General features: G+C 33.7%; 1 protein-coding gene across 1 annotated transcript in view; it reads left to right on the top strand.

Moving 5' to 3' along the window:
- Nucleotides 1-13165, top strand: part of AGMO (alkylglycerol monooxygenase) — a 212315-nt gene that overhangs the window by 194725 nt on the left and 4425 nt on the right. The window contains exon 12 of the mRNA XM_045089729.1: nt 10423-10528. Within this exon, the coding sequence (XP_044945664.1) occupies nt 10423-10528 (106 nt within the window). The remainder of the gene's footprint in view (nt 1-10422; nt 10529-13165) is intronic.

Below are 13165 nucleotides of genomic sequence, written 5' to 3'. Positions count from 1 at the left end.
TAACTAATGAATTAATGAAAAAATCCAAAGAATTTAGTGGAAAATTTTTCAAATTAATAGATGAATTTGGGGAAAATTTTAGAAAAATGGCTATCAACTACATTTTTATGCACTAGCAAATAAGAAACTATATGCAATTGCAAAATACATTAAAAAGTAAGAAAAAAGAAATCCTAAAAAATGAATAGACTGTGGGAATGTGGCAGCAGATTAAGAAGACCCTAGGCTCACCTTGTCTAAGAAATACAAGATAACTATCAAATCATCCAAAATACCCCAGAAATCAACCTGATGTCTGGCAGAAAAAAACTCCACAAATAAAGGTAGAGAAGAGGCTTCGTTGAAGAAAGTAGGAAATGCAAAGATGCAGTTTAGAAGAAAAATGGTTGCTGATCCCTGTAGTGGGGAGGGAAACATCATGGAAGAGAAGAGTGAGAGACAAACTAACACACAGGGAAGTGTATAGGGAAAATAAATCCCATAGCAATTGGCTTGGAAACTGAGAGGGGTCAAATTTTATGTTTTTGCAATGAAAGGGGCTTAAAGCATAGACTTCTAAAGATCAGCAAGTTTGGTTCATTGGGGCATTGGTGCTGCTCTTTGGAAAAAAGGTAGGGCTGACAGCTTGAAGACATAAAGCCTGGAAACAGCAATCTGAAAATTGCCTAGGTCACACAGTAAGGAGGTTATTTGTTGTCCCAGATAGGCAGCATCCTTGGAGAGACCCCACTGGGAACAAAGAAACTGTCAGGTGCCATTTCCCTCCATTGCCCCTCAGTATAAGAACAGGACCACCTGAGAGAAGCAAAGACACTGGTTTTCCAACTTACTTAAACCAAGTCCTACCCGCCATGCTTTAGTGAGCCCCTCCTTCCAGCTTAGGTTGCCCCAGTCCCAGTGCTGTGGGCCTTCTGCATAGAAACCCAGCCAAAATCCTTACTCATACTACATCTCCCAACCAGAGAGTTTTGTGACATCTCATTTCTGGTGACACTGCTAACAGGTTTTACCTCCCAAGCACACTAGAGCACACCTGGTTTAAATACACCACATTCAGGCCAGGGACCATACACTGCCTATAACAGGCAAAGAAAACCTCTAAAGATGACTGGCCTGAAAGAAAATATGGCTAGAACAAAACAGCAGAGCACATGCAGCACACACTGGAGATATTTCTGGAAGTACTAGACCCTAGAGAACAAGGGGCACTACATGGCGGGGCACTACAGGACCCTCACTTTGTAAGCCCATTACCCTCAACAACAGGAGACATAGCTGACTTCTTTAAAAAAGAGAAATAGGCACAGAGACTTAGACAAATGAGAATACAGAAAAATTTGTCCCAAATGAAAGATAAGGACAAGGCCATGGCCAGAGATCTAAGTGAAACAGATATAAATATCATGGCTGTTGGGGTATTTAAAGCAATGATCATAATGCTACTTGCTGGACCAGAGAAAAGAGTGGAAGACACAACAGAAAAAAGAACCAGTCAGAGATGAACAGTGCAAAAATGAGATTAGGAACATGCTTGATGGAATGAACAACAGGCTGGAAGAAACAGAGGAACAAGACCTTAAAGACAGAATAATAGAAAGTAATCAAGCTGAACAAAGAGAGAAAAAAAATATGCAAAAGGAATTTAGACTTAGGGAACTCAATGACTTCATCAAATGTAATAACGTTAGCATTTTAGGAGTCCCAGAAGAAGAGAAAGAAAAGGAGGCAGAAAATGTATTTGAAGAGAAAGTATCTGAAAACTTCCCTAATCTGGGAAAGGAAACAGAAATCCAGATCCAAGAGGCACAGAGAACTCCTAGAAACAACAAAAGCAAGACACCAACAAACAAATACCAAGACATATAATTAAAATGGCAAAATGTAGTGGTAAAGAAATAATTTAAAAGCAACAAGAAAAAAGATAGTTACTTACAAGGGAAACCACATTAGACTATCAGCAGATTTTTCAGCAGAAACTTTCCAGGCCAGAAGGGAGTTGCATGATATATTCAAAGTGCTGAATAGGAAAAATCCACAGCTGAGAATAATCTATCCAGAAAGGTTATCATTCAAAATAGAAGAATAAATAAAGAGTTCCCCAGACAAAAACTAAAGGAGTTCATGACCTCTAAATCAGCCCTGCCAGAAATATTAAAGGGGATTCTTTGAGTGGAAAGGAAAGACCAACCCTGACAGTACTAAGGTAGGAAACATGAAAGTGGCAAAAATGAATATTTTTGTAAAATATCAGTTATGGACCACACACACACACACGTAAAATATGCCACCAAATACTTAAAATATCAGGAGGAGAGGAGTAAAGAAAGAATGCGTTCAAACTAAAATGGCCATCAACTTGACACAGATGATATAATATGTAAGAGAAATTATATACAAACCAAATGGTAACCACAAATCAAAAATCACTAATAAATATATAAATAAAAAGAAAGAGATCCAAATATATCACTAAAGAAAACTGGCAAACCATTAAACAGATAAGACAAGAAAGGATCAGAGAAAATCTTCAGGAAAAAGAAAACACAAAATAGGTAATAAAATGGCAATAAATACATATTTGTCAGTAATTACTTAAATTTAAACGGACTAAACACTCCAGGCAATAGACATAGAATGACAAAATAGTGACAAAATGGATTTTTAAAAGAGAGACTCATCTATAGGCTGTTTAGAAGAGATTCATTTCAGTCCTAAAAACACCTGAAGATGGAAGTGAGGAAATGGAGATACATTTATCCTGCAAATGAGTGTCAAAGGAAACCCTAAGTAGCTATACTTATACTGGAGAAAATAGACTTTAAATCAATATTTTAACAAGAGACAAAGAAGGGCCCTATGCAATAAAAAAGGGATAATCCAACAAGAGATAACAATCATAAATACTTATGCACCCAACGTGAGAGCACCCAAATACATAAAGTAGTTAAAGGCAGTAATTGATAAGAATATAATTATAGTAGGGGATTTTAATACCCCCACTTACATCAGTAGGTCATCTAAGTTTAAAATCCATTGAAACAGTGGCTTTGAATGACACACTGGACCAGATGGGTTTAACAGATGTATTCAGAACATTCCATCCTAAAACAGCACAATACACATTCTTTTCAAGTGCACATGGAGCATGTTCCAGAATAGATCACATATTAGGCTGCAAAACAAGCCACAAAACACTGAAAAAGATTAAAGTTGTAAGTTTTCTGACTACGATGCTATGAAACTAAAAGTCAACCACAAACCAAAAAAAAAAAAAAAATCTTAAAAGTACACAAATACATGGAGATTAAATAAAATGTTAATAGACAATAGATAGTTGGACCAGAAAATAAAAGAAGAAATCAAAAATTACATGGAAAGAAATGAAAATGAAAACACAATGGTTCGAAACCTTTGGAATGAAACAATAGCAATCCTAAGAGAAAAGTTTATAGCAATACAAGCTTACCTCAGGAAGCAAGAAAATCTCAACTAAACAACTTAACACTTAAAAGAGCTAGAAAAGGAACAATAGATAAAGCCTAAAACCAGAAGAGGGAAGGAAATAATAAATATTAGAGCTGAAATAAATGATCTAGAAACTTAAAACAATAAAACAGATCAATGAAACCAGGAGCTGGTTCTTTGAAAAATCAATAAAATTGATAAACCTTTAACCAGGCTTACCAAGCAAAAAAGAGAAAGGATTCAAGTAAATAAAATTACAAATGAGAGAGGAGAAATAACAACAAAACCATAGAAATACATAAAATTATAAAAGAATATTATGAAAAACTGTATACCAACAAATTGGCCAACCTAGAAGAAATAGATAAATTCCTAGAAACATATAGCCTACCAAAATGGAAACAAGAAGAAATAGAAAATTTTTAATAGACTGATAACCAGAAAAGAAATGAAATCAATAATCAAAAAAACTGGAGAAAATAGACTTTAAATCAAATAACCAAACAAAACTCCAGGACTAGATGGCTTCTGAGGAGAATTCTACCAAACATTTAATGAAGAGTTAATACCTATTATTTTCAAACTATTCCAGAAGATAAAGGAGAAAGGAAAGCTTCCCAGCTCTTGCTATGAGGCCAGCATTACTCTGATGCCAAAATCAGATAAAGACCCCACCAAAAAAGAGAAGTACAGGCCAGTATCTCTGATGAACATAGATTCAAAAATCTTCAACAAAATAATGGAAATTGAATCCAATAATACATTCAAAAGATTGTTGCCTAGCATGAAGTGGGGTTTATTCCTGGGTGGCAAGGGTGGTTCAGTATTCACAAATTGATCAGCGTGATATATCACATCAGTAAGAGAAAGCATAAGAACTATATGATCATTTCAATAGATACAGAAAAAGCATTTGACAAAGTACATCTATTCAAGATAAAAACCCTCAATAAGATAGGAATAGAAGGAACATACTTCAACATCATTAACGCCATATACAGAAGACCCATAGCTAATGCAATCCTCAGTAGAGCAAAACAGAGCTTTTCATGTAAGGTCAGGAATAAGACAAGGATGTCCACTCTCACCACTTCTATTCAATGCAGTACTGGAAGTCCTAGCCACAGCAATCAGACAACAAAAAGAAATAAAAAGCCTCCAAATTGTTAAGGAAGAAGTAAAACTTTCACTATTTGCAGATGATGTAATACTGTGTATAGAAAATCCTAGACTCCACCAAAAAACGTATTCAGTAAAGTCAAAGATATAAAATTAATATACAGAAATCTGTTGCATTTCTATACACCAATAATGAAGCAGCAGAAAGAGAAATTAGGAAAACAGTTCCATTTACAACTGCATCAAAAATAATAAAGTACGGAGGAATAAACCTAACCAAGAGATGAGAGACCTGTATTGTGAAAACTGTAAAACACTGATGAAAGGAATTGAAGATAACACAAAAAAATGGAAAGATATTCTATGCTCATGGATTAGAAAAATTAATATTGTTAAGATGTTGACTCAAAGCAATCTGTGCATTCACTGCAATCCCTGTCAGAATACCAATAGCTTTTTTTCTTTTTTAATAGAACTAGAACAAAAAATTCTCAAATTTATATGGAGCCACAAAAAACCATGAAGAGCCAAAGCAGTCTTGAAAAGCAAAGCTGGGGGCATCACAATTCTGGACTTCATGTTATATTACAAAGCTTTAGTGATCCAAATAGTATGGTACTGGCACAAAAATAGACACATAAATCAATAAAAACCCAGAAATAAGTCTACAATTATATGGTCAATTATTCTTCAACAAAGCATGAAAGAATATCCAATGGGGAAAAAACAGTCTGTCTCTTCAGTAGATGGTGTTGGAAAAACTGGTCAGCTATATGCAAAAGAATGAAACCGGACCACTCTCTTACACCAAAAATAAATTCAAAATAGATTAAAAACCTAAATGTAAGACTGAAACTATAAAAATCCTGAAAGAGAAATCACTTCTCTGACATCGGCCATAGCAACTTTTTTCTAGCTAAGTCCCTTGAAGCAAGGGAAGTAATACCAAAAATAAACTGTTAGCACTACATCAAAATAAAAAGCTTCTGCACACGGGAGCACTTGGGTGCTTCAGTCATTAAGCATCTGCCTTTGGCCAGGTCACCATCCCAGGGTCCTTGGATCAAGCACCGCATTGGACTCCCTGCTTGGCAGGAAGCCTGCTTCTCCCTCCCACTCCCCCTGCTTGTGTTCCCTCTGTCTCTCTCTCTCTCTCTCTCTCTGTATCAAATAAATAAATAAATAAAATCTTAGAAAAATAAAAAAGCTTCTGCACGCAAAGGAAATAATCAACAAAATTAAAAGTCACCTATGGAATGGGAGAATATATTTGCAAATGATATATCCCATAAAGGGTTAGTATACAAAATACATAAAGAACTTACAAAACACAACACTCAAGAAACAAATAATCCAATTTAAAAATGGGCAGAAGACATAAACAGGTATTTCTCTAAAGACATCCAGTTAGCCAACAGACACATGAAAATATGCTTATCATCACTTGTCGTCAGGGAAATGAGGATCAAAACTGCAATGTGATACCACTCATACCTATCAGAATGGCTAAAATCAACATCAGAAACAGCAGCTGTTGATGGGGATGTGAGAAAAAGGAATCCTCTTGCATTGTTGATAGGAATGCAAACTGGTGCTGCCTCTGTGGAAAAACAGTAATCGCAGTACTAGGTATTTAACCAATGAATACAAAAATGCTAATTCAGAGTGATACATGCACCCCTATGTTTACAGCAGCATTATGTACAACAACCAAGATATGGAAGCTGCTCAGGAAGTGTCCATTGATTGATGAATAGATAAGGAAGATGAGATATATAGATATATATAGATATATAGATATATAATTTATAATATATATTTATATATAATTTATAATATATATTTTATATATGATGTATAATATATTATTATATTATATTTGTTGGTATATATATGCATATATATACATATATGTGTGTATATATATATAGCATATATAGATTAGAATATTATTCCCACATTTAAAAAAAATGAAATCTCGCCATTTGCAACAACATGGATAGAATATGTGAAATGCTAAGTGAAATAAGTCAATCATAGACAAATACCATATAATTTTACTATTATGTGAAATTAAGAAACAAACAAATGAGCAAAGCAAATAAAAGAGAGAGGAAGTTAAAGCAAGAAACAGACTCTTAATTATAGAGATAACAGTTAGTTACCAAAGAGGATGCATGAAATAGGTGATGGAGATTAAGGAGCACACTTGTGATGAGCCCCAGGTGACGTGTGGAGTTGTCAAATCACAATATCGTACCCATGAAACTAATACAACACTGTAGGTTAACTGAGATTAAAATAAAAACTTTGAAGAAATGAGTAAAAAATCTCTTTAAAACATGATCAAACTATTGAAATATTATGAAAAATAACTAAAGAACTAAATAAATGGAGAGATAACTATATCCATAGATTAGAATGCTCAGTATTATAAAGATTATGACTTCTCACCAAATTTATTTATATATTTAATACAGTTGAAATTAACATTGTAAGAAATTTCTTCCTGGAATTTGGTAGGTTCTTTCTAAGATATATGTATATGGAAATGCAAAGGCCCTATCATAGCCAACACAGTCCTGAGGTTAAAAAAAAAAAAAAAAAACGCAGTAGTTGCTCTACTGGCTGTCAAGACTTATTATAAAGCTACAGTAATTAGACATGCTTTACTGGCACAAAGATTAGAACAGAATTTAGAAACAGATCTATTCATTTATATTGACTTGATTTGTGAAAAAGGTGTCCCTGCAGAGCTGTGGGAAAAGGCTGTCTTTTCAATAAATGGTCTTGGAAACATTGGATTTCCACATAGAAATAAGAAAAATAAACTTGACAAATATTTCACACCATAAAAAGTTAATTCTGGGGTCAGCGCTTATGGATTTAAAAGTGAGTGGAAAACTAATATAGATTCCAACAAATAGCATAGTAACATATCTCTATAACCTTAGAGTAGGTAATAATATCAAATGGTACACAAAAATCCCTAGTCATAAAGATAAAAGTGATTAATTAGGCTGTAATTAACATTAGGAAAATCAATTCTTCAACAGTTTACTCTCATTAAGACAGTAAAAAATAAAACCCTCAAATAGAAAATGCCATTTGCAAATTTTGTGAATAGCAAACACCTTTTATCCCAAATGACTAAAAGTATTGACAATCCCTATTGAAATGTTCATACACTGAAGGGAGAATTTATATTGTGATACCTAATTTGAAAGACTGAAAATTTTACTAAATTTGAACATGTAAAAGAATGTTTGGACAGCATTTTTTATGATAAACAAATGCTGCCAACAATCCAAATGTCCTTTAAGAAGTGAATGGATACATGGATATTGGTATATTTACACAATGGAACACTCTACAACAGTGAAAAGAATGAACTGCTACTACATGCAACATCATAGTGTATCTCATTAACAAGAGTAAATGAAAGATGTTAAGTACAAAAAAGTGGTGTACAATATAATCCCATCTGTTAAGAGTAAAAAAAAAAAATTCAATTATTTTAAAGAATTTATGCTAATGTGGTAAAATATTAATTTAAAAAGGATATGGTGGGATGCCTGGGTGGCTCAGTCGGTTAAGCCACTGCTTTCAGCTCAGGTCATGATCCCAGGGTCTTGGGATCAAGTCCCACATCTGGCTCCTTGCTTGGTGGGGAGCCTGCTTCTCTCTCTGCCTCTGCCTGCCACACTGCCTGCTTGTGTGTTCCCCCCCACGGCCCCTCTCAACAAATAAATAAAATAAAAATAAAATAAAATCTTAAAAAAAAAAAAGATTTAAAAAGGATATGATTACCATTAAAAGGTAGCTATTCTTTCCCAGGTAGAAGGAAGGTGGAAATATTGAGGAGGAAAGAGTTATCTTTGGTGATGCTGACATTGAGTGGTAGTTACAAGATTGTTTATTTGTTGAAAGTCATCAAACTGCGTATTTTTTTAATTGTTTTTTTTCAGTGTTCCAAAATTCATTCTTTATGCACCTCACCCAGTGCTCCATGCAATACGTGCCCTCCATAATCCCCACCACTAGTCTCACCCAGCCCCCCAGCCCCCTCCCCTCCAACACCCTCCGAGTCCACAGTCTCTCATACTTCTACTCCCTTTTCGATTTCCCCCAACTCCCTTCTCCTCTCCATCTCCCAATGTCCTCTGTGTTATTCCTTATGCTCCACAAGTAAGCAAAACCACGTGATAATTGACTCTCTCTGCTTAAATTATTCACTCCGCATAATATCCTCCAGCCCCATCCACGTTGATGCAAAAGCTGGGTATTCATCCTTTCTGATGGAGGCATAATACTCCATTGTATATATGGACCATATCTTCCTTATCCAGAATTTTTTTTCTGTCAGAAATTCCCCAGATATTGATTTAAAAAAAAAAAAAACTAGTTTATACTAACTATATAGCATTATTTGAGAAGGTAAAAATTTTTAATATTTTATTCACAGAAAGATAAGTCATGTTACTTGAATGCAAACAAATCATAAACCATTACCCTGTTTTAACTGAGTTTAAAGTACTTCATAAAAAGTGTTTGCTTTTTTGTCTAAAAATATTATATTCAATTTTAAAGAAACAGCCATATTATTAGATGCAGAAAAAATACTTGAGTTAAATAAATATATTACTTTAGATTTTCTTTATATTTCTCTTTATACCTCTATTTCTAAATTAAGTAAATAATATATCTGTTTTATGACATTAATTCAAGAATATTTTAATTAGAAAATTCACCTGTCATAACAGTAGTATTTATCTGTTACAAAAACATTTATCCAAGAAATATTAGATGAATATATATGAAGTTTATTTTAAGCTGATAAAGTAGCTATTCATTCCTGTTATTACAAGATAATTTATAAATGTTTATCTTTACATGACATCAAATACTCTTTTTTTTTTTTAATTTTTTATTTTTTATAAACATATACTTTTATCCCCAGGGGTACAGGTCTGTGAATCACCAGGTTTACACACTTCACAGCACTCACCAAATCACATACCCTCCCCAATGTATGACATCAAATACTCTTTCAGATACATAAAAAACATGCTTATTGGGGCACCTGGGTGGCTCAGTGGTTTGGGCTGCTGCCTTCGGCTTGGGTCATGATCTCAGGGTCCTGGGATCGAGCCCCGCGTCGGGCTCCCTGCTCCGCAGGAAGCCTGCTTCCCTCTCTCTCTCTCTCTCTGCCTGTCTCTCTGCCTACTTGTGATCTCTGTCTGTCAAATAAATAAATAAAATCTTAAAAAAAAAAACATGCTTATTTAACTTAGAGTTTGAATTTTAAGAATACCATATGTACAAAAATATTCGTCACAAAATAATTTTTTAAATGTCTATAATTGTTCTACCCATCATATAGGCATAATTACATATAATCCATTTTCCCAATATTTCAGAAATTGACAATTCATGATATTAGAGTGACTAACTGTATTAGTCCTCCTTACAAGTCATTTTTTACGTGAATGAAGTATAATGCTATTAGGTGAGTGACGGGAGTCTTGTCCACCTTAAATCCTAGAGATTTAGTTGTTTAGTATTTTATTAGTTGAAAGTATGCTTCACCCTAACTCATCAAAGCTCAAACTGAGCAGTACATTGATGAAGAACAGATTTTCTTTTAAAAGATGCATTTTATTTCTCAGTTTAATGGCTGTTTTCAAACAGCTTCAGAGGCACATGCTCTTCAAATACATTAAAATTCTGTGTATTTCTTGAGAATTAAAAGAAATGTGTATCACTGTATCAGCTATAACATGTAAACATATGAAGAGTGTGTTTAAAGCTAATACATATTAATGACATTTATTTCAGACCTAAGGCGGCTGTTCTGGAAACTTTCCGTTGCTTGGTATTCCTAATGTTGTATAAATTCGGTCATCTGAAGCCTTTCATTCCCTCTTTGTCATTTGCTTTTGAGGTAAGACATTTGTTTTAGGAGGCTATAGTGTGATTATACATCTATTGCATATTTAATCCATTCATTCAATAATGTTTTTGTTTATTTTGTGACTAGTACTTGTGGGAAACTTAACCTATCCACTTACTTAACATACCATATTAATTGTGTCACCTGGTGCCAGTTAATACTGTTCAGTTTCAGCTTTCTGGTTTTTAAATTTGCATTGATACCATTAACTTCATAGAATTGTTGGACAAGTTATATTGCATATGTTTGTAAAGAAAAATTAGGCCACATAGTTGGTTTTTCAGCAAGTAAAAAAATTACAGAAAGTTATTGACAGAGATTCTTCCATTTGAGATTTTTCTTTTTAGGCTTTTAAGTTAAAGATTTGATTAAAATGCCTTATCAGTTATCCACAAGAGATGATGATGCTATAGAAATAAAACTATTGATATTATTGAGATTTTTTCTACAGCTGAAAAATATGATTTGACCTTCTGTGATGATTAAAACTTATCTTCCCAGAACTTCCAAAAAGTTGGGGGTATATGTTTATTATCTCAGGTCTTACAACTGTGAAAAAATTTTTATTCTCATCACTGAACTTTTAATGGACATGGTTTTGTTCTTTTAATTTAAGGGTTTTATCATTTAACTTGGGTGCTGAGCAGCCTGCTAACATACCCAGAATATGCAATATGTCACCTTATTTAAACATGAAATGTAAACGCAAAATGCTGCTAACATCAGTGGAAAGACTAAAACAGGTGCTTTTATAATTTAGTAGCAATAGTAAATTGGAACAAACTCTTTGGAAAACAATTTGGTGCTACCATACAAGACATATGAGTATAAAAATGAAGGAAGATATATGTATATATATACACACAGACACACACATAAACATAATGTGTGTTCCAGATATATATATATATATCTGGAAAGATAAATTAGAATTTAATATATCGTTGCCTATGGGAAGGCAAATTGTGTAACTAGGAGAAAGAAATATGGGAAAGATTTTAACATTAAGTTAATATTCTTTAACACCTTTAAATTTCTGCACCACCTAGGGCGCCTGGGTGGCTCAGTGGGTTAAGCCGCTGCCTTCGGCTCAGGTCATGATCTCAGAGTCCTGGGATCGAGTCCCGCATCGGGCTCTCTGCTCAGCAGGGAGCCTGCTTCCCCCTCTCTCTCTGCCTGCCTCTCCATCTACTTGTGATTTCTCTCTGTCAAATAAATAAATAAAATCTTTAAAAAAAAAAAAAATTTCTGCACCACCTAAATATATTTCTTATTTTAAAAGTCATGTAAATTTAAGAAATGAGGAATAAAATATTAGTATCAGGATACTAGATATCATCCATCCTAATACATTTTGCATTTAAATAGGCACTAAATAAAGTTTATATGATGGGTACTTATATTGTTTCTTGAGATTATAGCCTAAAAACAAAATGAGGAAATGTAATTTACACATATTTAATGAAATTCAGAAATACACATGCCAATAAAATAAAATATTAAAATCAAAGAATAGCATTTTCACACTCTAATGAGGGAAGATATAATTATATGTATGAAAGAAAATAATTCCACTAAGTGAATCTTCTCTTGGGTATACTATGGTAGTTTATCTTAAATGCTCCAGAAGCAGAGAATGTGGGTTCTTTAAGGTAGCCATGGTATAAATAAGTGGGAATGTAGGGTTATAGAATGACATTGCATTTGGGGTTCTTTGATGATAGGATAGTGGAGAACAGTGTAGTATGTCCAGCTTTTGAGTGTGATGAATTCTAGTGGTGAGATGGTGTCCATTTACTTATTTTAATCAATAGGTGAACATGAGTGGCTAAGACCTGAGCTTTGAAACCACATTGCCTGAATTTGATTTCTAACTCAGAAACTTACTAGTATTTTTCAGCTTAAATATTATTTGTCTTGCATTCCTTGTCTATAAATGGCTGAAGTATTAAGGTCTATGTAATAGAATTTTGAGGATTAAAGGAGAATCTGCGTAAGAGATTTAGCACATTGTGTAACATACAGTACATGCTCAATAAATATTAGATGCCATTCTTATCATTTTATATGAAATGAAAGATCCCATGGATTAATACTTTGGTTTGCCTCAGGATCCAAAAGTCAAGTTTGAGAACAACTGTCACAGAGGAGCAAATAATGTTGGACCTAAAAGTCATGATTATGAATTCTTAGACACAAGACTCTGTGCCTCACATTGTTTACCTGTAAAATAGGTTTGATGGAAGTTAATATGCACTGAGATTTTATGGTGTTCTAAATGCCTTACTTCTTTTACTTCATTTAATCTTCATATCAGTGTAACGGGAGTGTAGCTACTATTATTTTTATAATTAAAAAATTGAGTTACAGAGAAGTTGAAAACCTGTCAATTAACATAACTAATAAGTGAACAAGTCAGGATACAAACTCAGACAGTTTGATACTGTAATTCTTAATTATCTAGCAACATTTTCTTCCATGTAAGATAGCAATACTCAACCAACCTCAAGGAATTTAGATAAAAAATAGAGATGCAGTATAGCAAAGCTACTTTGAAAAATGTAAAGACAAAAAAAAAAAGTTCTTGTCAATTTGACTGCAAAAAATGTTTTGAAGACTAGTGGCTTC

Source organism: Mustela putorius, unplaced genomic scaffold (genome assembly GCF_011764305.1).
Source record: "Mustela putorius furo isolate JIRA1106 unplaced genomic scaffold, ASM1176430v1.1 tig00003845_pilon_pilon_pilon, whole genome shotgun sequence".
In the NCBI taxonomy this organism is placed as follows: Eukaryota; Metazoa; Chordata; class Mammalia; order Carnivora; family Mustelidae; genus Mustela; species Mustela putorius.
The sequence above is the reverse complement of the archived record's forward strand: the minus strand, read 5'-3'. Positions and strand labels throughout refer to the sequence as shown.